This window comes from Moschus berezovskii, chromosome 6 (genome assembly GCF_049115385.1).
Source record: "Moschus berezovskii isolate FMDL1 chromosome 6, NW_MosBer_1.0, whole genome shotgun sequence".
Classification (NCBI taxonomy): domain Eukaryota; kingdom Metazoa; phylum Chordata; class Mammalia; order Artiodactyla; family Moschidae; genus Moschus; species Moschus berezovskii.
In genome coordinates this window covers 111,381,404-111,407,913 of record NC_142465.1, presented here as the reverse complement: position 1 = coordinate 111,407,913, position 26,510 = coordinate 111,381,404, and the positions used below count along the sequence as shown (strand labels likewise).

Genomic DNA, 26,510 nt, shown 5'->3' with positions numbered 1-26,510 from the left:
ACACACCATTCAGTCTGCATTTGTGTTCTCATACTGAAGTAAGAGTGTAGTGTGTGATTCCACACACCAAGTTTCCAATGTTTCCAAAGAAATTAAGCCCAGATACCTCAAATTACAGAACATTTCTAAGAACAGGCTTGCATTAATACAGTTTAAACAAGAGGAAAAAAAAACTCTTGGGCCAGAGATTAACATACCAAAGACAATCAAAGAACTGTTTCCTTTATAGACAAAAGGGAAGGCAGAGGGAAATTCAGCTTTAAATAACTCCCCAGAACACTATTTTATCAGGATGTGCAAATTACTGGTATTCTATGTTCTTTCTTACTAAAACATAGGATTCTAGCCTATTTAAAAATGAGTAGTTTTCTTGCTGTTGTCACTGTCACCTTTTGAGAGAATAGAGTTCGTGAAGATTTAAGCTTTCAAACTGCTGCACCCTCTTTTGAGAAGGGAAAGCTTATAAAACAATAGGCATTAAACTATATTTCCAGCTGCAATGCCCTAACACACAGCCTTGTCCTGTAAATCAATGATTGTCGAGGAGGGCAATTTGCCTCACAGGGGGCATATCTGGCTGTCACAACTGGAGGGAGGTGGACAAGTGGGCATGCTACCAGCATCTAGAGAGCAGAGACCAGGGATGCTGTTAAGTCATCTTACAACGCACAAGACAGTCCTCACAACAAAGAACTGTCCAAACCAAAGTGTAAATAGCACTGAGACTGAAAACTGTTTTAAGCAGATCTTTTGAAGAGTAAAAGAATAAGTTGATAATGAACCATTATATTTTCACATTTTAAAATAGTTTTAATAGGCAGATTTTTTTAAATACAAATAATATACAACAGACCTTTCCAGAAACTAAACTATATATAGATTCAATTTCTCTCATGGGGAAAGTTAACACAGTTTATCTGTTATATAAGTGAGTGTATGATACTAAGCATCAACAAAATGACCCAGGAAGGTGATAGTTCTCTTACATAAGGTTTTGTCAACAAAGTTCACCTTACTTCTCTTCATATAACTTCACAAAACGACAACTGCCTTCAGGATGCTTCTAGAGGCATAAATACAGAGAACTCCATATCACTTCCTGGGTTCAAGCTATGAATTTCTGAAGGTTTATTTCACATTATAAAAGCTCTGACAGAGGCAGGTTTCTAAATAAAGTGAATGTCAGAAAGTCAGTTAGACTTTCACAAGGTACCTGTGAAACATACCTATCACACTCTTGGCAAAAGAAGCCCGCTTCAGGGTGGCCAGACCTAGGTCTCCAATCTTGACTGAGCCGGTGGGGCCAGTGATAAAGATATTGTCACACTTAAGATCCCGGTGAATAATAGGTGGAGTTCGAGTATGAAGAAACTGAAGTCCTTTAAGAATCTGACGGCACCAGCTTCTCAAAACTTTGATCTTCATCACCTTAAACCTTTTCAGGTACCTAGAGAAGGCAAGGTACACCAAACAGGTTATCGATGATATGTGTTTACTGCTTTGAAGAGTTCCATTAAATTCTAGCATATCTGAGATGGGAATATCAAATTCAGAATATTAAGATTCAGTAACCTAAGGTTAGTACTACTTTTAGCAAGGTTAAAGGGGATAGGATAACAAGTAGTTGGCAAGCAAATTCTGATAACAAAGTACAAAAAACAAATTCCTTAAAATTAGATCACTGCCAAGATGATTGACAAGAGGTAGAGTTTGACTTCTGGTAAATCGTGGAGCAACCCTTACTGGATGCAGATATAAACTCCAGTGAATAAAAGTGCGTGAGCGCACACACGCACGTGCACACACACACACACACACACACACACACACACACCCCTGAAGAATCTATAGACCAATCAGAATCAGGCACAAATTGGAAGGGAGGACACATGAGAAAAAAGAGTAAACACACACACACATCCCCTAAGATTCTATAGACCAATCAGAATCAGGCACAAATTGGAAGGGAGGACACATGAGAAAAAAGGGTAAGCACCAGTCACAACCCTGTAGCTTTATTGGCTGAGGAATAAATACGAGGACAGAGTTCATGATGACCGCAGCATCTAAAACAGTGTGTTCAATACAACTTTCTACAATAAAAGTCCGTCCAATACAATATCCACTAGACAAATGAGAATATTTATATTTAAATGAATTAGATACATTAAACTTAAAAAGGTCATCTCCCAGCTGCACCAGTCACATTTCAAGTGCTCAACAACTGCATATGGCAAGTGGCTACCATTTTGGACGGTGCAGATTATAGAACATTTCCATCACCACAGAAAGTTCTACGGTAAATATAAAAGAATACACCTTCCTAGCACTATATGGTACATATGACTACCTAAAGGAAAATTTATAACACTGTGTTACAGGATCTATACAACAGACATACATAACATAAAGCTTATAGCATAAGTTATAAGTACTAGAGATAAATGGGCCTATATTTGTGCAAGTTTTCTTTTACATGAAATTGTACAGTATCAACCATAAGCATGTTGTGAAAAGTTAAAGATTTAAATTTAAATAAAGATTTAAAGATTTAAACTGCTAAAAAAAATACCTAAAATGTACACATACACACAAGCAAGTTTACTAAAAAGCTAATATATAAACTAATATGAAATTTTAAAAACAAATTTAAAAATGAAATTCTGCTTCACTTGGGGGGGGATAAGAGACAATTAAAGAAAACTTATGATAAAAATATATAGAGAGTTAATCCTGGAGGATGAGGAAAAGGTTGTCAAAGAAGAGTAAGGCATTTATTGAAATGAAGGAAATGTTCTGTATGTTAACAGTTGTTTTTTTTTTTAAAACAGTTTTGATCAAAACTCATCAAATGATAAAACTATGATTAATATTTTCACTGCTTATAAATTTCATTATAAGGAAAAATCAAGCATACAAATATTGGAACTTTGATGAAATGTGTACTCAAGTGTTTACTGATGTCTGCAACTTAATCTGGAATGAAAAAAGAGGGGGATGACTAGATGAACACATTTGGTAAAGCAGACACAACAGAAGTTAACTAAATGAAACAATCTAGGGAGAGACCATGTATGTGTTCACTATATAATTCTTCCAACTTTTATGTATAACTGAAAAATTTTAGAATAAAATGTTGGGAAATGTCAATTATATCTCATTAACTGGAAGAAAAAACAAAGAATACACACATATTTAAATATATACATTTCAGCTTATATATGCATGAAGAAACAATGAAAAATAAGAATTAAAATTATGACTTTTTAAGAGAAAAAATACTGGGAAAAAGATGAGGCTGGCTTGTATCTCTTTCACATTTATAAAATGATAAAATATAATAGATTGTCTATTAAACTTATATCTTATAACCTTATTAAATCTGTTTAGAATCACTGGAATTTTCTATGTAAACAATTACATAATTTGCAAACAGGAACAGTTTTATTTCTTCCTTTCCCATCTTTTTGCTTTTTCCTGGTTTCCCCATTCCTGTTCTGGGCAAGCCCTCTAGAACAATATGGAATATAAGCAGTGCAAGCAGGGTGCTTTGTTCCTCATCTCCCGGGAAGCAGTGATGTAAAAAGCTTTTTCATGGATGCTCTTAGCAGTCTGAGGAAGTTTCCTACCACCCCTAGTCTGCTAAGAGTTTTTAGTAAGAAGGAATAGATGCTGATTTGTCAAATACTTTTCCTACATATACTGAAATGATCATACAGTTTTTATTCTGTTCAGTTCAGTTCAGTCGCTCAGTCGTGTCCGACTCTCTGTGACCCCATGAATCACAGCACGCCAGGCTTCCCTGTCCATCACCAACTCCCGGAGTTCACTCAAACTCGTGTCCACAGAGTCGGTGATGCCATCCAGCCATCTCATTCTCGGTCATCCCCTTCTCCTCCCGCCCCCAACCTTTCCCAGCATCAGAATCTTTTCCAGTGAGTCAACTCGTCGCATGAGGTGGCCAAAGTATTGCAGTTTCAGTTTTAGCATCAGTCCTTTCAATGAACACCCAGGATCGATCTCCCTTAGAATGGACTGGTTGGATCTCCTTGCAGTCCAAGGGACTCTCAAGAGTCTTCTCCAGCACCACAATTCAAAAGCATCAATTCTTCGGCGATCAGCTTTCTTCACAGTCCAACTCTCACATCCATACATGACCACGGGAAAAACCATAGCCTTGACTAGACGGACCTTTGTTGGCAAAGTAATGTCTCTGCTTTTTAATATGCTATTTATTCTGTTAATGTGCTGAAAAACATTAATTCATTCTATGTTAAACCGACTTGGCAATCCTGGGATAAACCCTATTTGTCACTGACATACTCAAAGTCCCATGGATAGCAAGGAGATCAAACCAGTCAATCCTAAAGGGAATCAATCCTGAATATTCACTGGAAGGACTGATGCTGAAGCTGAAGCTCCAATACTGTGGCCACCTGATTCGAAGAGACAACTCACTGGAAAAGACCCTGATGCTGGGAAAGACTGAGGGCAAGAAGAGAAGGGGGCAACAGAGGATGAGATGGTTGGATGGCATCACTGACTCAATGGACATGCATTTGAGCAAACTCTGGGAGATAGTGAAGGACAGGGAAGCCTGGCGTGCTGCAGTCCATGGGGTTGCAGAGTCGACTATGACTGAGCGACTGAACAACAGTGTGATGGCTAGAATCCAATTTGCTACTATTTTGTAAAGGAATGTGGTACCTATATTCACAGGGGACACTGCTCTATAAAATCCTTTTGCTGTATCTTAGGATTTTGGTATTGGGGTTATGCTGGCTTCAAAAAAGGAACTGGACACTATTCTTCCACTGTTTTTTGAGGAAAGTCAACTTGGTCCCCCTCCACTAAAATAAAGTATGATAAATACGTAGAACATAAAATGTACCACCTGAAGTGTTGAAGTATTAAGTCACTCAGTTGTGTCCAACTCTGCGACCCCATGGACTGTAGCCCACAAGGCTCCTCTGTCCATGGGATACTCCAGGCAAGAATACTGGAGTGGGTTGCCGTTCCCTCCTCCAGGGGATCTTCTCGATCCAGTGATTGAACCTGGGTCTCCCACACTGCAGGCATTCTTTACTGTCTGAGCCATGTTTGTATTATTATGCACAGTCATCACCACCATCCATCTCCAGAACTCATCCTGTGAAATTGAAATGCTATACCCTTCAAACAATGACACTCAACTTCCCGTCCCCCGGAGGCAATGCAACTACCACCCAACTTTCTGTCTCTATGAATTAGCCTTCTCTAAGTATCTCATGTAAATGGAATCATACAGTATTTATCGTCTTTTTGTGACTGGCTTATATCAGGTAGCACAATGCCCTTAAAGTTCACTCCTGTTGTAGCATATACCATAAATTTCCTTCTTTTAAAAAGGCTGAAAAATATTCCATTGTACATATACACCACACTTTGCTTATCCATTCTTCCACCAATGAACACATGGGTTGCTTCGACTTTGGGTCCATTGTGAATACTGCTGCTATGAACACGGGTGTGCAAGTATCTCTTTAAGACCCCACTTTTAATTCTTCTGGGTATATACCAAGAAAAGGAATTGTTGAACTATATGCTAATATATACATATGATTCAAATATGTATATATTGCGAAATGATCACCACAGTAAGTCTAGTTAAAATCCATCACAAAACTCCAACTTTTTTTTTTACTGTGATGAGAACTTTTAAGATCTACTATCTTAGCAACTTTCAAATATACACTCCAGTATTATTAACTGTAGTCACCATGCTGTACATTACATTCTTAAGACTTTTATTTATTTACAACTGGAAGTTCGCACCTTTTGTCCACCTACCCATTTCATACTCCCATGCTCTTGCCCCTGCCTCAGGCAATCACCAATCTGTTCTCTGTTATCTATGAGTTAGGCTTTTTGGTGTTGTTCATATGGTATTTGTCTTTCTCATTTCACTTAGCACAAACCCCTCAAGAGTCCATTGATGTTTTTGGCAAGATTTTCTTCTTCATGGCTGAATAGTATTTCATTGTAGATATACATACCATTTTTTCTTTATCCATCAATAGACATGTAGGTTGCTTCCATGACTTACTGTAAATAGTGCTGTAATGAACGTGGGGGTGCATATTATCTTAAGTCAGTGTTTCAGTTTCTTTGGATAAATGCTCAGAAACTGAATTGTGGGGTAATACAGTAGTCCTATTTTTAATATTTTGAGGAGCCTCTGTACTGTTTTCCATAGTGGTTACACCAACAACGCACAACAGTTTTTCCTTTTCTCCATAGCACTGGTTATCTGTCTGTTAACAGCCATTCTTTAAAAAAAAAAAATTATTTATTTTTGGTTGCTTGGTCTTTGCTACTGCACGTGGGCTTTCTCTAGCTGTGGCGAGCAGGGGTTACTCTAGTTGCAGTGTACAAGCTTCTCATTGCTATAGCTTCTCTTGTTGCAAAGCACAGACTCTAAGGCATGCTGGCTTTACTAACTGCAGCTCGTGGGCTCAGTAGTTGCAGCCCATGGGCTCCAGAGTACTGGCTCATTAGTTGTAGCACACAGGGTCAGTCGCCAACGGCATGTGGGATTTTCCTGAACCAGGCATTGAACCAGTATTCCCCGCATTCCAAGGGAGAGTCTTAACCACTGGATCCTCAGGGAAGCCCTGATAATAGCCACCCTAACAGGTTATCTCATTGTGGTTTTGATTTGTGTTTCCTTAATGACAGGACATTCATGTGTATATTGGCTATTTTTGTTATCTTCTTTGGAGAAATATCTATTGAAATTACCTGCCCATTTATGAACTGAGTCAGTCAGCAGGAATGTAAAATGAGTCAGCCACTGTGGAAAATAGTTTGATGGTTCCTCAGAAAGGTAAAGAATTATCATATGACTCAGCAATTCTACTCATAGGAACACAGATCTAAAAGAAATAAAACCAAGTACTCAAACACTTGTACACAAATGTTAGAGCAGCATTATTCCCAATAGCCAAAAGGTACAAACAGCCCAAATATCAGCAAGTGAATGGATAAACTGATTGTGGTTTATCCACAAAACAAAGTATTATTTAGTCATAAAAAGGAATAAAGCATAGATATATGCCACAACATGAACCTTGAAAAGATGGTAAGTGAAAGTAGTCAAGAACAGACACATATTTTATACTCCATTTATATGAAATATCTTGATCAGATAAACACTCAGAGACAAAATAGTTGGTAGGGAGAATGGAGAGTTGTTGGATGGGTTTTAGTTTCAGAAGATGAAGAATTCTTGAGATTTGTTTACATAGCAACATGAATGTATCTAACAGTACTAAACTATATACACTTAAAAATGATGAAGACAGTAAATTTTATGTGCTTTTACCACAGTAAAAAAGAAATTCCCATCCATAAATCCTAGAGATCAGCTAGTCCAACCATGCATTTTACACATGGAGAACTAAGGCCCAGAGAAGGGGCTCTCACTGCCCTAAATCACAGTTGGCCGAAGTCAGAGCAGGGAGCAGACTCCAATTATGGTCCAGAGCTCTTTCTACTTTACCTCTTGCCGCCTTTGCTATGAGGCTCAGAAACTGAAACAGATGATGGGAAAAGAGAACGTTAAAAGAAAAATGCCTAAAAACTTAATTGTATGCAATTAAAGAGAAGAAACACTGCGTGTGAAGGGGGATGGGGTGTTCTTTTAAGGTGACAAAAATGTTTAGGAACTTGACAGATGTGGTTATACAACACTGTAAATGTAATAAATACCAATGAATTGTACACCTTAAACAGGATAATTTTATGTTGTATGAATTTCATCAAAATTAAAAAAACTACTGTGTACTGACAGAATGACAACCCACTAAGTATTCAAACCAGAAAAAGAATCTCAAGATGAAGATATACACAACTATTACCACACAGTTCTCCTTGATTCATTCAAATATTTATCAAGTCTCAAATACAGAACCAGGGAGCACAGTCTAAGAAAAGAAATAGACATGTGAATAAGAAGAATCCTGGACAACGTAGAACAGAGGGTGGGATGGTTTGGGAGAATGGCATTGAAGCATGTATATTACCATATGTGAAACAAATCACCAGTCCAGGTTCGACGCATGATACAGGATGCTCGGGGCTGGTGCACGGGGATGACCTAGGAGGAGGATAAGGGGAGGAGGGAGGTGGGAGGGAGGTTCAGGAAGGGGAACTCATGTACACCCAGGGCAGATTCATGTCAATGTATGGCAAAACCAACCAATATAATATTGTAAAAGAATTAGCCTCCAATAAAAAGTAATATATATATATATATATATATATATATATATAAATAAGAATCCTGGACAACTTAGAATAAAGATGTTGCCATGAATATTAGAAAAGTTGTAAGGGAGAGATAATCTGTTGGCTTTTCACATGTCACTTTTATGCATCCACAAGCACAGGATGCCAGGATACAGGACTATCCACACTTGACCTATCCATATTCCTAGAAGAGGTGACTGATCTAGCTGTTTTGGCTTCAATTTCTGATGCTCCTGTGGGAAACTGAATTATCTGTATAAATGTCACAATACAATTGGCATTCAATACAAAATTTGCAAGGACATAGCAAAAACTGCCCAAGATGAAGTGATAAATCGGTAAAACTTGTCAATAAGCTTCAGCTTCATTTCAACCACTAGAGGGCTACCTTGTCACTTGATTTCTGATCTCTCAGCTACTCAACTTTAGAAACGCCAATCACCATGACTTAAAAGTAACTAGGCTTACTCTGCGACAAGGTCTCAGTTAATACTTACCAACATATAATTACTAGACCACTTTATACACCAGAGGACCTTGTGAGCAGGGAATGTGCTCCCATACTAACATTTCCTCCTTAGGATGCTGGGCAACAACAAGAACTGATAAGGCCTGAAATAAGAGATTCAAGTTCTTTTCTGTTTCCTGGTCAGCTTTTCTAACAGTGATAAACTTACGTTTTAAGAGTTCCAGATGTCATCAGTTCAGTCACCAACACAATGCACTTCTTTCCCTTTACTGTGGATTCCCAGGAATCATAGAATCGAACAATATTGGGATGCTGAAGACCCTTTAACATTTCAGCCTCCTCTTTAAATCGCTGCCTCTCAGACTTTGTTAACTTTCGATCCTATAATCAAAAAGCAAAAGAGAATATGGTTTAAAATTAGGAGTTCGGGACCAATAGGTATACACTACCATATTTAAAACAGACAATCAACAAGGACCTACTGTATAACACAGAGAACTCTGCTCAATACTCTGTAATAACCCAAAAGGGAAAAGAACTTGAATAGATACATGTATATTTATAACTGAATCACTTTGCTGTATATATGAAACTTAAAAAAAAAAAAAAAACAGAATATGGTTTTAAATTAAAAAATACACCAAGCCACACAGTCACACTTAAGATGCTAAACATGTACTATAATGACCAACAATGTTAAAATAAAACATCCTAACACTGAAGTTACTAATAATAACTTCATCAGCCTGTTACGGGGAGTGTGAGAACAGGCTAAAATTTATTTAAGAAAACTCTCGATTTTAAGGTCATGCTTGAGATTATTTTACTATGGTTATGGTTAATGTGTGCTTCAGATACACAGTTTTTAGGTACAGTTAATTTACCAATCCCAATGTAAGTCACCTATTGACAGAGACATGCAATTTAATAATGAAACAAGATTGCATTTTGGAAGTAGTGAGATCTAAATTTCTCTCCTCTCCCCTGCAAGGAAATTGAGGGATGACTGTGTATGCCTTCACCTCATAGGACTGTTGTTAAGAAGTAATCTACGAGGCATGTTTCTATCACATAAAGTGCCTGGCACTTTAGGGTTAATTCACTTCTTATCTGAGGTAAATGGAGAAAAGCACTTAATCTGATGTTCTTCCCTTGACAAAGCACCATACACACAAATTCTGCATTGCCCTGTAAGTTAAAGTTGAAACTGTCAACTACCAAAGCTCGTAATACAAACTATTTCAGGCATACAACAACATAATGTGCCTAAACACTACAGACGTAATGTAAACTCTCCTGTGTAACTAGATGGCCTTTCCCATTGCTGCCCTTGAATAACTCTTGGTAAAGAATCCACCTACAATGCAGGAGAACCCAGTTTGAATCGTGGGTCGGAAAGATCTGTTAGAAAAGGAATAGGCTACCCACTCCAGTATTCGTGGGCTTCTCTTGTGGCTCAGCTGGTAAAGAATCTGACTGCACTGTAGGAGACCTGGGTTCGATCAACCAGTACTAGTACGGACTTCCACTACTACTACTACTATTACTACTGCCTGATTAGATAGACCATTCCTATCTTAAAATACCACACTAGGCATTCTTTGAAATTACGCTAGTCATTAGATCTTCTAGGAGAGCTTATAAACATATACACTAATAATGCATATATATCACAAATTCAAAAGGTTTCTTACAATTTGTTTTCAATATACTCACTATGTATTTTATTATATGAACCTACAACATTATTCCAGCTTTCATTATTTAGCCCTCTGGGGCATAAAAAACACAGTAAGTACCAATGTTAGGCTAAGCTAGCAGCAGAATTGCTGGATCACAGGGAATAGGTATTAACAAACTGCTTTTCAAGGGGGCCATGCCTTGCACTGCAGTGCTATCACTAGTCTTGGCCATGACTCCATGTAAAAGTGAAAAGTGACACTGTTAGTCGCTTGGTCTGGCTGGACTCTTTGTGACTTCCAAGTAATCCAAGTTCAAATCCTTATCTCATACTTGCATGAACACAGCTCCCAGACCAATATGAATTCTCAGGGTAAACTTTTTTTCACGTGACTTGGGAAAAACTGTTGTTTCCCTGACTCAGAAACTGAAATTTTCTCTAGTCTGTCTTTATATCAAAAGTGTTGTTCCTCTTTAGGGCTTCCCAGGTGGCGCCAGCAGTAAAGAACCCACTTGTCAATGCAGGAGATGAAAGAGATGTGGGTTTGATCCTTGGGTTAGGAAGATACCCTGGAAGAAGGCATGGCAACCCACTCCAGTATTCATGCTTGGAGAAAACCAAGGACAGAAGAGCCTGGTGGGGTACAGTCCATGGGGTCACAAAGTCAGGCATGACTGAAGCGACTTAGCACACACGTTCCTCTTTAAGGAACAAGTTTACTGGATCTCAGTTCCAATACCTGCTTGGGCTTGAGATTTCATCTATTCTTGGGGAGATGATAAAACCATCAGTTCAGTTCAGTCGTCTTCAGTTCATGCGATCCCATGGACTGCCACCAGGCCTCCCTGTCCATCACCAACTCCAGGAGTTTACTCAAACTGATGTCCATTGAGTTGGTGATGCCATCAAACCTCATCCTCTGTCATCCCCTTCTCCTCCTACCTTCAATCTTTCCCAGCATCAGGGTCTTTTCAAATGAGTCAGTTCTTCACATCAGGTCACCAAAGTATTGGAGTTTCAGCTTCACCAGTCCTTCCAATGAATATTCAGGACTGATTTCCTTCAGGATGGACTGGTTGGATCTTCTTGCAGCCCAAGGGACTCTCAAGAGTCTTCTCCAACACCACAGTTCAAAATCATCAATTCTTCAGTGCTCAGCTTTCTTTATAGTCCAACTCTCACATCCATACATGATTACTGGCAAAACCATAGCTTTGACTAGATGGACCTTTGTTGGCAAAGTAATGTCTCTGCTTTTTAATATGCTAAGTAGGTTGGTCATAGCTTTTCTTCCAAGGAGTGTCTTAATTTCATGGCTGAAGTCACCATCTGCAGTGATTTTGGAGCCCCCCAAAATAAAGTCTGACACGGTTTCCACTGTTTCCCCATCTATTTCTCATGAAGTGATGGGACCGGATGCCATGATCTTAGTTTTCTAAATGTTGAGCTTCAAGCCAACCTTTTCATTCTCCTCTTTCACTTTCATCAAGAGGCTTTTGAGTTCCTCTTCACTTTCTGCCATAAGGGTGGTGTCATCTGCATATCTGAGGTTATTGATATCTCAAGAGGCAGGTCAGGTGGTCTGGTATTCCCATCTCTTTCAGAATTTTCCACAGTTTACTGTGATCCACACAGTCAAAGGCTTTGGCACTGTCAATAAAGCAGAAAGATATTTTTCTGGAACTCTCTTGCTTTTTTGATGATCCAGCGGATGTTGGCAATCTGATCTCTGGTTCCTCTGCCTTTTCAAAAACCAGATTGAACATCTGGAAGTTCACAGTTCACGTATTGCTGAAGCCTGGCTTGGAGAATTTTGAACATTACTAGCATATGAGATGAGTGCAATTGTGCAGTAGTTTGAGCATTCTTTGGCACTGCCTTTCTTTGGGACTGGAATGAAAACTGACCTTTTCCAGGCCTGTGGCCACTGCGGAGTTTTCCGAAGTTGTTAGCCTATTGACTGTACCAATTTACAGCATCATCTTTCAGGATGTGAAATAGCTCAACTGGAATTCCATCACCTCCACGAGCTTTGTTTATAGTGATGCTTCCTAAGGCCCACTTGACTTCACATTCTAGGATGTCTGGCTCTAGGTGAGTGATCACACCATCATGATTATCTGGGTCGTGAAGATATTTTTTGTATAGTTCTTCTGTGTATTCTTGCCACCTCTTCTTAATATCTTCTGCTTCTGTTAGGTCCATCCCATTTCTGTCCTTTATTGAGCCCATCTTTGCATGAAATGTTCCCTTGGTATCTCTGATTTTCTTGAAGAGATCTCTCGTCTTTCCCGTTCTATTGTTTTCCTCTGTTTCTTTGAACTGATTGCTGAGGAAGGCTTTCTCATCTCTCCTTGCTATTCTTTGGAACTGTGCATTCAAATGAGTATATCTTTCCTTTTAAACCATGCCTCTTAATCAACAAGACTGGCAACTGTCCCAGAAAAAAACCAGTGTCAATTCACACTTTTCCTACTCTGGTTTCTAGTTTCTTCTTAGTTTTTAAACCTTGGAAATCGTCCTGACATTCCCACAAGCTCAACTATGCATTTAGAAGGATAGGATTTTGTAGTTCTTCTCAGTAAAATTTTCAAAGTGTCTGGTATTATATAATGGGAAGAATTTTCAGCTTGTTTTGTTTTCCATTTACTGACAATAGGGTTTCTTAATGTATGTTTTATTAAGAAGAATATTGTTTACCATATATTCTTACATGTCCTCATTTCAGGAAACCATTCAAAAATGAAAACCTAGATTACCTGTTGACTCTCATACATTACTGCTGAATTATGAAAAATTAAAGAAACCGTAACGTTAATCTACTCTCTGAAGACTACCAATCAGAAGACTAATCACACATGAGCCAAATGAATCACAATATTCTACCTACCATTAAGTGATATTTAATTTCTAGATTTTCATATATAGTCTACTACTTGTCTTGATAAGTACTCTTATTTTCTGAGCATGCAACATTCATTTCAGTTTCCGCAATTATTATATCTCTTCATAAATGGTTAATTAAATTTTAAATACTTGAGTACCCTGTGTCAGGCAATAGGATACGACAAACGTTAAGAGTCAAGTTTCCTGCTAGTCTAGACCTTCCAAGAGAAGAGGCAGAGGCATTAACTTTATTAGATATTAAAAAGAGAAAATATTTTTATTTGTATTTATATAAAGAATACTTCAAGAGCAAGTACTCAATATAAGACCCAATTCTGTGTGCACAAGCTAGTGTTGTCCCCCACCATCAGCAGGCTACCCTGAGGACTGAGAGCATGGGCATGAAGCTCTAGCTGTTTCCACACATCTAATCTTATTACCCCTGTACAATGTGCTTTCCACTCTGTCCAAATACAGTCAGAATATTTTAACATCAATTTAATCAATTCTATGGTATGCCACATCACTGATCGTTAGAAATGTCATTTTCCACATTTTTAACATCTCTGAAATTAAGAGTGCATCATACAGTTGGAATCTTAGACTCGGTTAAGTACCGTAAGTCATAATCCTGTTTAAAACTCTAATAGCTTTCTGCAGCCTTTAGGATAAAGGTGGAAAACCCCTATGACCTACGAGGTCCTACACAATACAATCCTTGCCCATTCTTAGAACCTTATTTCTTGTCACTCTCATGTTTCCTTTCTCAAGCATGGCATGCTTCTTCCCATTCAGGTCCCTCACACATGCTTCCTTCTATACAGGATGTCCTTCCATGGACCTTTTATGCCCAGTTAATGTCCAGTCATTCACACAGGGATAGCACTGTTGACTGCCCCCTATTCTAGGTTAAATCATCCCCTCCCTCCTATCTGTACAGTGACATTAACTATGTATAGGCCTCTTTCAGAGCTCTTAGTCACAAGTAATATTATAGTGAGGCTTATTCTAAAAGCAGAGACAAAATGCCTTTTCGGTGTACTATCTTTAGCATCTGACAACCTAGCATTGTTCAACTGCCATGTGTTAAATGAATTCATGAATGTGCTTTCCAAAAAAAAAAGTGTGTGTACATTCTTCACAAGTAGTTAGCATTTCCTCAGGAATAAAAGAAATTCTTACGACTTAAAAGAAAGGTAAGGATTAAATTTGGGCCTCTGAGACTCAGTAACTTAACACAACTCAAACACAACAACCAATCTGCTGCAAAGGTCAAGGCTGCCACCATTTTTATTTTTAAAAGGATTGGTTAAAAGCCATTGTAAAAAGTCTGCCAACTACTCATTTATAGGAAAATATAAAAGGGGGGGGTGCACTAGTAACCATAAAGGAACTTCTTCTTCGACAAAAATCTACAATCAATTTTCTTCTACAGAATAAATACACTGAAGGCAACTTTTATCTAATTTTGCCTCAAAGTCATCTATACTGTAAATGGAGACTATTATATGTGTCTATTATAGATTTTTATCCTCCCTGAAAGCTACTGATGACTTATTTTAAGGGAATCTTGCTTTAAGTCTTTAACATTAGAAATATGAGTACAGGACTTCCCTGGTGGTCTAGAGGTTAAGAATCCACCTTGCAATGCAGGGGACATCGGTTTGATTCCTGGTCCAGGAAGATTTCTACGTCCCAAGGAGCAACTAAGCCCGTAAGCCACAATTACTGAGAGCACCTGCAGCAACTACTGAGCCAGCACCGAGTAACTACTAAAGCCCTCAGGCCCTAGAGCCTGTGCTCTGCAACAAGAGAAGCCACCACAATGAGGAGCCCACACACCATAAAGGAGCCCCTATTTGCTGCAACTAGAGAAAAGCTCATGTAACACTCACCACACCCAAAAATTAATATAGATTTAAAAAAAAAAAAACAACTATGAATACAGATTACCAACTAAGTAGGGAAAAAGTCCAACCAAGTAATTTGGTGTTTCTTTCAATAATCTGTTAACTTGTTCTATCTATAAGACTTCTTAATATAGGACACCTCATGCGACAAGCTGACTCACTGGAAAAGAGTCTGATACTGGGAGGGATTGGTGGCAGGAGGAGAAGGGGACGACAGAGAATGAGATGGCTGGAAGGCATCACCGACTCGATGGACATGAGTTTGAGTGAACTCCGGGAGTTGGTGATGGACAGGGAGGCCTGGCGTGCTGTGATTCATGGGGTCTCAAAGAGTCGGACACGACTGAGCAACTGAAGTGAACTGAACTGAATATAGGACAATTTCATACCTCAGAGAACTACACTATTTTAGCACCCACAAGAATTTGTAAAACAATGTAAAAGAGATCAAAACTAACATTAGCACGAAGACCATAAGAACACCTGGGGCTTTTTAATTAATATTTGTCAAGTGTTTGCTATTTGCACTAACTAGTTGTTTTACTTCTGTTCCCATTCTCAGAAAACCCATGAGATACAGAAATTTAGAGTTTTCCTCAAATTCACATTGAGAAGCAGAAGCACAAATTAAATGAAGATTTGATTCATATCTCATGTTCCATTCACTGAACTAGACAAACATATCTTAATTTTTATATAGCTCCTAGAAGATTTTCCTTCTCAGAAGAGCCATGTTGATATTTGTTACTAACTAGGGATCATTGAAAAGAACTAGGCACTTTACTAAATGATAAATTATAGTTGAAGGTAAAATAAAAGGAGTATATATTGTTTAAATACTATCATTTATCAAATATAACAAAAAAGAAGTAGACTCACAGATACAGAGAACACACCCGTGGTTACCAGCAGGGGAGGGGGCCAATATGGCATGGGGGGGGGGTGAGAAGTACCAACTACTGGGTATATGACAGGCTATACAGACGTGTTGTACAACACAGGAAATACAGCCAATATTTTGTAATAACTGTAAATGAACTGTAACCTGTAAAAAAAGAAAAAACTGTATAAAAAGAACAGACTTGGACACTTAAAAAAAACACTGCTAAGTAACCATCAAATTACCATGAAGTCAATGGGAAAATTTATTTTTTATTTTATTTTTTGGCCACAACATGCAGCATGTGAGATCTTAGTTCCCTGACCAGGGATTGAACTCCAGGCCCCTGCATTAGGAGCAGAGGCTTAACCACTGGGGAAGTCCCTATTTTTAACTGTAAGTATCAAAGAAAATTTCGAGCAGATTACCACAGCTGTTGCTTTTTGGCATCTTTTTCTCCAACATTATCAAACTGGGTATTTCTGGGGGCTTGATACACCATCCCTACTGCAACACTCACTACCTTCGGTGTAAATGAGAGCTGATGCAGCTAACCCACTCTATTCATTTCATTCATTTCTTTCCACCTACATAAAATTGTTTTGACAGGCTAAATGAACAAAACCAAGGATCACTGTCACATGACCTCCCATAACATGCACAGTTCCAGGCAGCTAAGGGGTGGAGGTGGGGTGCCTAACAACAACTAAAACAATTGTTCTTCTCAGTGCCATCCAAATAACAGTGCTCAGGAGATTATTTGCTGATGCAATTTCTTCTTGGGTGAGAAATGCAATGTATAATGGCCTAAAGCAATTTGACATCTTCAGTTCCTTGCTCTGTATATTTTAAATATCCTCTGGAGGGATTTTCTCATCCCTATATTTCAGTATTCTCTAAAATAGCAATCTTATGCCTTCCTATTGATTATTTTATCAGCCCCAGAAACAAACCTTCCAAATTGCTTAACTGAAACAGTGAGCTTGATTTCCATAAAATCAAATCAGAAATATTTCCTTTATTAATTAACATCTGAACCCCCAGAAAATTTGACACTTGAGACTTATTAACATTTAAACGTCTATGCATTTTATTTTTAGCAATATTCAAAATTTTACTACTAAAATAAGAACACATAAGATAAGTCTACACATCAAAATATGGGTGGAGAGTAGTGTCTGGAGCTCCTTGATTAGAACATTTGAGGTCAATATTGGAGTCCTCCCCGTTTATCACTATCTGCACCACACTGACTTCGCAAAGCCCTGAGCACCTATCCCATCTTTTACAGTGATACTAACTGCTGGGTGTTGGAATATGGAAATAAAAACTTGTCTTCAGGCATAGAGAACACCAGTTTAAACCACTGTTTGGGCCCATGCAGCATGGGTTCCAGTAAATATTTACCAAAAATTTAAAGAATTATTCTGCATTTTGAAAGAAAGTTATCACATAAAGTTATCATGTAAATGACTACATCCAGATTCCTCTCTCTCATAGGCCTTCATGGTCTAAAATAACAATTCAAAGATAGTATTTGAATTGAAATACTTTACAAAGAAAACTATTTTGTACTCTTAAAGACTTCTATCTACTAAATACTTTGCTTTTTAACTACAGGTAACATAAAGCTCAACATTCAGAAAACTAAGACTGTGGCATCTGGTCCCATCACTTCATGGGAAATAGATGGGGAAACAGTGGAAACAGTGTCAGACTTTATTTTTTTGGGCTCCAAAATCACTGCAGATGGTGACTGCAGCCATGAAATTAAAAGAGTGCTTACTCCTTGGAAAGTTATGACCAACCTAGACAGCATATTAAAAAGCCAGAGACATTACTTTGCCAGCAAAGGTCCGTCTAGTCAAAGCTATGGTTTTTCCAGTGGTCATGTATGGATGTGAGAGTTGGACTGTGAAGAAAACTGAGCACCGAAGAAATAATGCTTTTTAACTGTGGTACTGGGGAAGACTCTTGAGAGTCCCTTGGACTGCAAGGAGATCCAACCAGTCCATTCTAAAGGAGATCAGTCCTGGGTGTTCATTGCAAGGACTGATGCTAAAGCTGAAACTCAATACTTTGGCCACCTCATGCGAAGGAAGAGTTGACTCAATGGAAAAGACTCTGATGCTGGGAGGGACTGGGGGCAGGAGGAGAAGGGGACGACAGTGGATGGCATCACCGACTCGATGCATATGAGTTTGGGTGAACTCCGGGAGTTGGTGATGGACAGGGAGGCCTGGTGTGCCGCGATTCATGGGGTCACAAAGAGTTGGACACGACTGAGCGACTGAACTGAACATATTCTTCTTGAAAATCCCCAAATAATCAGACTTGAGGCTGGAGGAAAGGTGGGGAAAATAACTAACAGAAGAAAACTAATGATGCTCATGCAAAAACTCTTAACTGTTAACAACAACTACAAAGATTAATAGGGCTTTTAAGCTGTTGTGAAATACCATGTGAAAATTCAACCTGAGTTTTACATGGCCAAATCTACAGAGTAAAGCCATGGTGGCTCAGTGGTAACGAAGCTGCCTGCAATGCAGGACACACGGGTTTGATCCCGGGGTCAGGAAGATCCCCTGGAGGAGGAAATGACAACCTACTCCAGTATTCTTGTCTACGAAATCTCATGGCCAAAAGAGCCAGGCTGACTATAGTCCATGGACTCGCAAGAGTCGGACACGACTGAGCGACTAAACAACAAATTTCTACAAATTTCATTATGACCTTACAATATGATACCCTTAGGAACAGGGTCTATCCTGTAGAGAAGAGAGTCTATTTGAATTTTCCTTAATAGGTCAACAGACAGATTAAAAAAAAAAAATAAGGTCATACAAAGAAGAGCAATAAAGAACCTAGCTGTTCTAACTCCTCCTCCACTGCTCCATTCTCCCTCTGGCTCATCTTTATTCACATTTTATTTTCTTACAAAACGTTCTCTGCTTCAAAGCAGGAAGAAAAAATAACCTACTTACACAAGAAAGTCTAGAGTGCTCCCTCAAACCAGACTTGTGCTAATTTATTTAGTAGTTCTACCACTAAGCATCCTCCACTTCACCCCAAATCTGGGCCACAAATAAGTAAATGTGGGGCTTAAGATTCTCACCACCCTTCTCTTTTCAGAGGCACAAAACCGAAAGGAAATCAAAAATATCTAAAGCCTGGTGCATATAAAAAGCTTTATGTTAAGACTAAAAAGTATAGCAGATACTTGTAATAGCTGAACCACAAGACAGTAAACATATTTAGTCCTATCAGAAAATAGCTATTTTCACTAAATGACTTACAATATCTATTGTTTATAATACAGCAAAATTCAGAACACTGCCTAGTCTCATAAATAGGTTTCATTGAGATAGATTTATCGGAATGTGAATGCAGTTAACTGAGAGGGCTAAATTCCAACGGTTGTAGGGTAGGAACTTATTCTAAAACTTTCTAAGCAAAGAAAAGAAGGAGGCCAAGAGGGGACAAGGAGAGTTGAATGCAAAGATCAAAAACTCTTGATTATTTACAGGAAGAAAATTTTACACTTCAGAGACAAAAGTTACTCTGCAATGGATACTGAAAACAAAGTCCAAATGAAATGGAGTTGATGAATGGTCACCAAGGGAGGGATCAATGAAACAAAACTCAGTGGGTCATCCTGGTAAGAATTGGCCAGCATGGGAACTTAAATGTGGTGGGTACACATCACAAAACAGCAAGAATCTCATCACAAAATCCAGAGTCTGATATCCAAACTGTTTTGTTTTGTTCAGGAAAGAAGTCAATAAAATAAAGTCCAGTATATAAGAACATGGGCTTCCCTGATGGCTCAGTGATAAAGAATCCACCTGCCAATGCAGGAAACTCGGGTTCCATCCCTGAGTTGGGAAGATCCCCTGGAGAAGGAAATAGCAACCCACTCCAGTATTCTTGCCTGGTAGATCCCATGGACAGAGGAGCCTAGTACAGTCCATGGGGTCACAAAGAGCCAGACACGACTAAGCATGTAAGAATACAATGCATGAGCTTTTCTGTGTGCCTGACAAGATATTAATCCAAGAAAATAAGAACAAAGCAAAAAAACTTTTAATTAAAAAAAAGGAGAGAAGACTCCTTAACAGAGCCATTCATATGAACTTTAAATACTTATATACCCTCTTTTCTTCTAAAATCCTCTCATTAGCTCAGCCTTATGAAACTCCAATACTTTGGCCACCTTATGCGATGAGTTGACTCACTGGAAAAGAGTCTGATGCTGGGAGGGATTGGGGGCAGGAGGAGAAGGGGACGACAGAGAATGAGATGGCTGGATGGCATCACCGACTCGATGGACATGAGTTTGAGTGAACTCTGGGAGTCGGTGATAGATAGGGAGGCCTGGTATGCTCTGATTCACGGGGTCGCTAAGAGTTAGACACGACTGAGCGACTGAACTGAACCTCTCTCTTTACCATACCCACTTTAGGGGAAGTGAATAAATACTTCAACTTTACAAGGAAACTCAAAAGTACAGACAGCAGTAAGATTTGAAGAGTAAGGACAAAACAAAACCAGAAGCCTGATATGCACAAGGACATCCATCTTTAGAGTTTTATATTGAGAATGAATACTTGATATCCTCGTGCTTATCAAGGTCAGACTATTTTAATGTACTGTTTTACTAATTCTGAAGTACAAAGTATTATTTACAAATGTCTACTGCACATTTTATGGTCAAAAACTCAATGTATCTCCTACTCTACAAAGTTTCTTCCACAAATCAGCTTATCCACTTCAATTTCCTTGTTTCTCTTTGTCTAAGTAGTAAAGGTGGAATCTTCTTTAATCTCTGAAATTTCATCATTTCCCACATTTCATTTACATTACTGCAACCCAGTAAAAGGTACAACTATGTCCTATCAAAAAAACTATTGCTTAATTACACTTTTTTCCACCTCATTCTATCCTTCAGATTCATATGTTCTCCAAAACACTTTTTAATCACACCAAGTCCTCTGCTCTGAAATAGTGAGTGTAAAATTAGCCAGTCAATTCTGCCTCATTACAAGAATTTTCTGGGGTATTTGTAGCCAAGGATTCTCAGGCACTGACCTCACCCTAGTGAATCAATCAACAGGGGAAAGAATTTCTTACGACCACTAAGTTTGGGAAACCCTCAGGTACATCAAATACATATTCCAAAGCCACTCAGATCCAACTTTTCTTCCACACTTTCCAAAACAACCCACACAGGTAGGAATGAATCCTGTAATCTCACACAGCATACTCATCTCTTCTTCTGCACTCCTGTAACTAAAGAAATTGCCATGAGTTTCCTTGCTGTAAAATGCAAACATCATCCTTGACTAATTTATTCTGAGGAATCAACATACTGCATGCAAACTTTTAAAACTGTGAAAATCATTACACAAAAGAACAGAATTTTTATGTCAGATACTCCATTCACAGGGATTTATTCATATTCCTGAATATAATTCACATTTGGCCAATTTTACACTGCAGTGGAATAGACTACTGAAGAAGTATCTGGAGAAATTAGCATTTTCTTAATTTGGGACTACAAGACACATCAGGAAGGGGTAAAAGAATTCTGCAATCTGAAGTCAAGTGGACCTTAAGAAGCATCACTACAAACAAAGCTAGTGGAGGTGATGAATTGAATTCCAGTTGAGCTGTTTCAAATTCTAAAAGATGATGCTGTTCAAGTGCTGCAGTTAATTTGCCAGCAAATCTGGAAAACTCAGCAGTGGCCACAGGACTGGAAAAGGTCAGTTTTCATTCCAATCCCAAAGAAAGGCAATGTCAAAGAATGTTCCAACTACCACACAGTTGTACTCATCTCACACGCTAGCAAAGTAATGATCAAAATTCTCCAAGCCAGGCTTCAATAGTACATGAACTGTGAACTTCCAGAGGTTCAAGCTGGTTTTAGAAAAGGCAGAGGAACCAGAGATTAAATTGCCAACATCCATTGGATCATCAAAAAGCAAGAGAGTTCCAGAAAACTATCTACTTCTGCTTTATTGATGACACCAAAGCCTTTAACTGTGTGGATCACAACAAACTGGTGGATTATTCTTCAAGAATCGGGAATATGAGACCACCTGACCTGCCTCCTGAGAAATCTGCATGCAGGTCAAGAAGCAACAGTTAGAACTGGACGTGGAACAACAGACTGGTTCAAAATTGGGAAAGGAGTATGTCAAAGCTATATACTGTCACCATGCTTATTTAACATACATGCAGAGTACATCATGTGAAATACCAGGCTGGATGAAGCACAAGCTGGAATCAAGACTGCCAGAAGAAATATCAATAACCTCACGCAGATGACACCACCCTTATGGCAGAAAGCAAAGAACTAAAGAGCCTCTTAAAAGTGAAAGAGGAGAGTGGAAAAAGTAGGCTTAAAAGTCAACATTCAGAAAAAAGATCACGGCATTTGGTCCCATCACTTCACAGCAAATAGATGGGGATACAGTGGAAACAGTGACAGACTTTATTTTGGGGGGCTCCAAAATCACTGCAGATGGTGACTGCAGCCATGAAATTAAAAGATGCTTGCTCCTTGGAAGAAAAGCTATGACCAACCTAGACAGCGTATTAAAAGGTCTGTCTAGTCAAAGCTATGGTTTTTCCAGTAGTCATGTATGATGTGAGGATTGGACTATAAAGAAAGCTGAGCATTGGAGAACTGATGCTTTTGAACTGGAGAGTTGGAGAGACTCTTGACAGTCCCTTGGACTGCAAGGAGACCAAACCAGTCCATCCTGAAGGCAATCAGTCCTGAATATTCACTAGAAGGACTGATGCTGAAGCTGAAACTCCATTCAATACTTTGGCCACCTGATGTGAAGAACTGACTCATTTGAAAAGACCCTGGTGCTGGGAAAGATTGAAGGCAAGAAGAGAAGGAGACGACAGAGAATGAGATGGCTGGATGGCATCACTGACTTGATGGATATGAGTTTGAGCAAGCTCCAGGAGTTGGTGAAGGACAGGGAAACCTGGCATACTGCAGTCATGAGGTCATGGAGAGTTGGACATGACTGAGTGACTGAAGTGAACTGAAAAGAATTCTGTGCTCCGACTTAGACAATGAATTATAAATTTATGTACACATGAAAGTGAAAATGTTAGTCATTCAGTTGTGTTGGACTCTTGGTGACCCCATGGACTGTAGCCCACCAGACTTCTCTATCCATGGAATTCTCCAGACAAAAATACTGGAGTGAGCTGCCATTTCCTTCTCCAGGGGATCTTCCTGATGATCCAGGGATCAAACCCCGATCTCCTGCGTTGCAGGCAGATTCTTTACTGTCTGAGCCATGGGTTTCCCACATTATATATGTATATTCTGGCTCAACTAGTTGAACGAAAGATTTAAGGCAGTTTGCTTTTTTAACTACATTAGCAACCAGATGATAACCTAAATGGCAATTTATAAATTCAAGTCATTGTTAATTTTGTTAATAAATTAAGTTTGGCTGTAAGCAGGTTGGCATGCCCTAAAATGTCAGCAAATTTCCCTATTAGTTACTCTGAATTTCTTTAGCAGTCAAAGGGAGTATTTCTGCAGTTATCATTTGTAATTAAAAAGACATTCTCATAGGAATAAAGTATTTATAAAGAAGACTGCAACAATAAACATTAATTTGATTTCAGTTTAATTTGCAAAACTAAAAGTATATTTTGATTTTATAGTTGTATAAGATCTATAAAACAGAAGGAATATATATTGTTTTCTACTTAGGCAAATAATATGTTAACAATTTAAGTTAACTTCAAACCCATTAGGAGGCTACCATAAAAACAAAAAACAAAAACAACTTAGAAATTTACGTTAGCAAAAATACAGAGAAACTGGAACCTTTGGGCATTATTGATAGAAATATAAAATGGTACAGTCATTGTGGAAAAGCCTGGCAAATTTACTCAAAAATCTACACAGAATTACCATATAATCCAGCAATTCCACCTTTAGGTTTATACCCAAGGAAACTGAAGCTGAGACTCACACAGATAACTTTTTTACCATTGTTCACTGCAACAGTATTCACAGTAGACAGTGTGGAAACAACCAACTGCCCATCAACAGATTAATGGAAAACAAAATCTGGTAAATATGTAACATGGAATACTATTGAACTAAATAAAACTGTCATATTTGTCAGTCATAATGACTGAATACATGTATGAGTCAATCTAGTGTATGACTGAATTGTTTTCCTTTCCATGTCTTCTCCCAGCAGTCTGGAAGGTACCTTATTTAATTCTATCAGAGTTCCCTTTCACTCGTCCAACAACATTCTTTACCTTACATCTAGAGTCAGGCTCTCGGGAGTGCCTTACAGTGAGTTTAAACCATGTCGTCTGACTTTGGCTCTTTAGTATTAATAAATAACTTTTTCTACACATGGACATGTATAAGCTTCCCTTCTTCCTAATCTTTAAAGTTCAATTATTTTGCTAGATTCTTTGTCTAAGATGTTTATCTGTTGATTTTTGATGAGAATGAAGTAATGAGTTCTTTCTGTCTGTATGCAAAGAACTTTTTTAACTCAGAAAAATCATCCTCTAGGCTATCAATTATTGGTCCCTTTAGAAACTCAACTATGCATAAATTGTTTCTCTTCTTTCAATTCACTTCTCATTATTATTGACTTTCTGTGTCATCAGCTTTTTTTTAAATGATATTCAATGTAGATTTAAATTCTGCTATCGTTGTCTTGAATTGTCTTCTCAAGTCCTCCTTAAAGTAGTCTGATCTTCTTTCTCATGCCAGAAATCCAAGTTGCCAGGATTCTTACTGAATACGTTAGCATTTTAATTTATACTTTTGGATCCCGCATGATTCTTCCAAATTCTCTTCTTATACTCATGCTTTTTTCCTTTGGCTCTTTCTTGAACGAAGATAGATCTTCCAAACTTGTGTTTATAGCCCCACTGTGAGCCACACATATGGAAGGCAGGTGATTGGGTGGGGAAAAAAAATTGATAGCCATGCAGCAAGAAACCTGAATGCTAGAGAAAAGCTCAATGATCTTATGTTTTTCTCTTTAAAATATTAAAAACTCACTGCCAAATTACAAGGTGATCAAAAAAGATGAAGCCAAAAACGTGGGGTGGGAGGGGAGAGGCAGGAGAAAGAAAAGGATTTAGAACTGTCATTTCAGTTCAGTTACTCAGTCGTCGTGTCCGACCCCATGGACTGCAGCAAGCCAGGCCTCCCTGTCCATCACCAACTCCCGGAGTTTATTCAAACTCACGTCCATTGAGTCGGTGATGCCATCCAACTATCTCATCCTCTGTCGTCCCCTTCTAATCCCGCCTTCAATCTTTCCCAGCATCAGGGTAACTTTTCAAATGAGTCAGTTCTTCACATCAGGTGGCCAAAGTACTGGAGTTTCAGCTTGAGTATCAGTCCTTCCACCATACAAATAAATATGCCCCAGAAAAAAAAAAAAGAGAGAGAATAGGGAAAAAAAGAGTAGTAAAAATTAGAACATTCCTCAAAGTAGGAAAACATTTACAAGGGTCCATTAACAAATAGCCCAACACAACGGATGGCAGAGAAAAGGTAAAAACAAAAAGGACACTCATGAGAACCAATTATTCCAAATTAATAAAGGCTAATAACAGATTTTCAAAGGATTTACATGAGTGATATTATGGTTTTAGGATTCTTTCCATAATCTTTTCGAAAGGAAATCAACCATTTTTTCTTAGTATGTTATATGACAGTAACCTTATTTTTGTTCTAAATTTACTATTTAGTTCTCTTTTACATGTCTCATTTTAACAGACAACAGGGAGACCAATATAATAACACATTCTACTTCATAATTTTATAGATTTTTCAGGTCATCCAACTTTGCTAAGCTCTGCCTTAAATAGTTCTTCCATAGACAGCTGACAATCTGGTATCTCAATGATTCTAAAAACCACAAAGAAAAGGTCTGATTTATTCTTCATGTCACAGCCCTTTAATCACTTGGCAACTGCCATCATTGCTAGACCCCAGAGATTTTATTCTTTAGATTTAGAGGGCTGGCTGTGCTCCACTGCTACAAGTTTATTCCTTAGCTATAGGAGGATGACACAAAAGTGTCCTGGCCTTATTTCTTAATTACAGTAGCTACCATGTGTTACTCACCAAGAACTAGTCACCATACTAAAGAGCCCATATGTAGCCCCATTTGATCTGTGTATCAACCCTAAAAGGCAGATGCTGTCATTATCTGCACCTTACAGATGAAGACAATGGAGGCTTTTAATGAGCTAGCTGGAATCTGAATCCAAATCATGTCTCTCTTCCTCAGACTTCCATAAAAACTCCACAAGTTAAGGACAGAAAAGTCACAAAAAATGGTTACAATTTTTTAAAAAATGAATATA

General features: G+C 38.4%; 1 protein-coding gene across 38 annotated transcripts in view; it reads right to left on the bottom strand.

Moving 5' to 3' along the window:
• WNK1 (WNK lysine deficient protein kinase 1) overlaps positions 1 to 26,510 on the bottom strand; it is a 138,680-nt gene that overhangs the window by 70,503 nt on the left and 41,667 nt on the right. For all 38 annotated transcript variants that reach the window (XM_088837432.1, XM_055395266.2, XM_055395269.2 and 35 more), the window contains exons 2-3: positions 8,967 to 9,139; positions 1,227 to 1,447 (exon numbers count right to left, since the gene is read on the bottom strand). In XM_088837432.1, the coding sequence (XP_088693558.1) occupies positions 1,227 to 1,447; positions 8,967 to 9,139 (394 nt within the window). The remainder of the gene's footprint in view (positions 1 to 1,226; positions 1,448 to 8,966; positions 9,140 to 26,510) is intronic.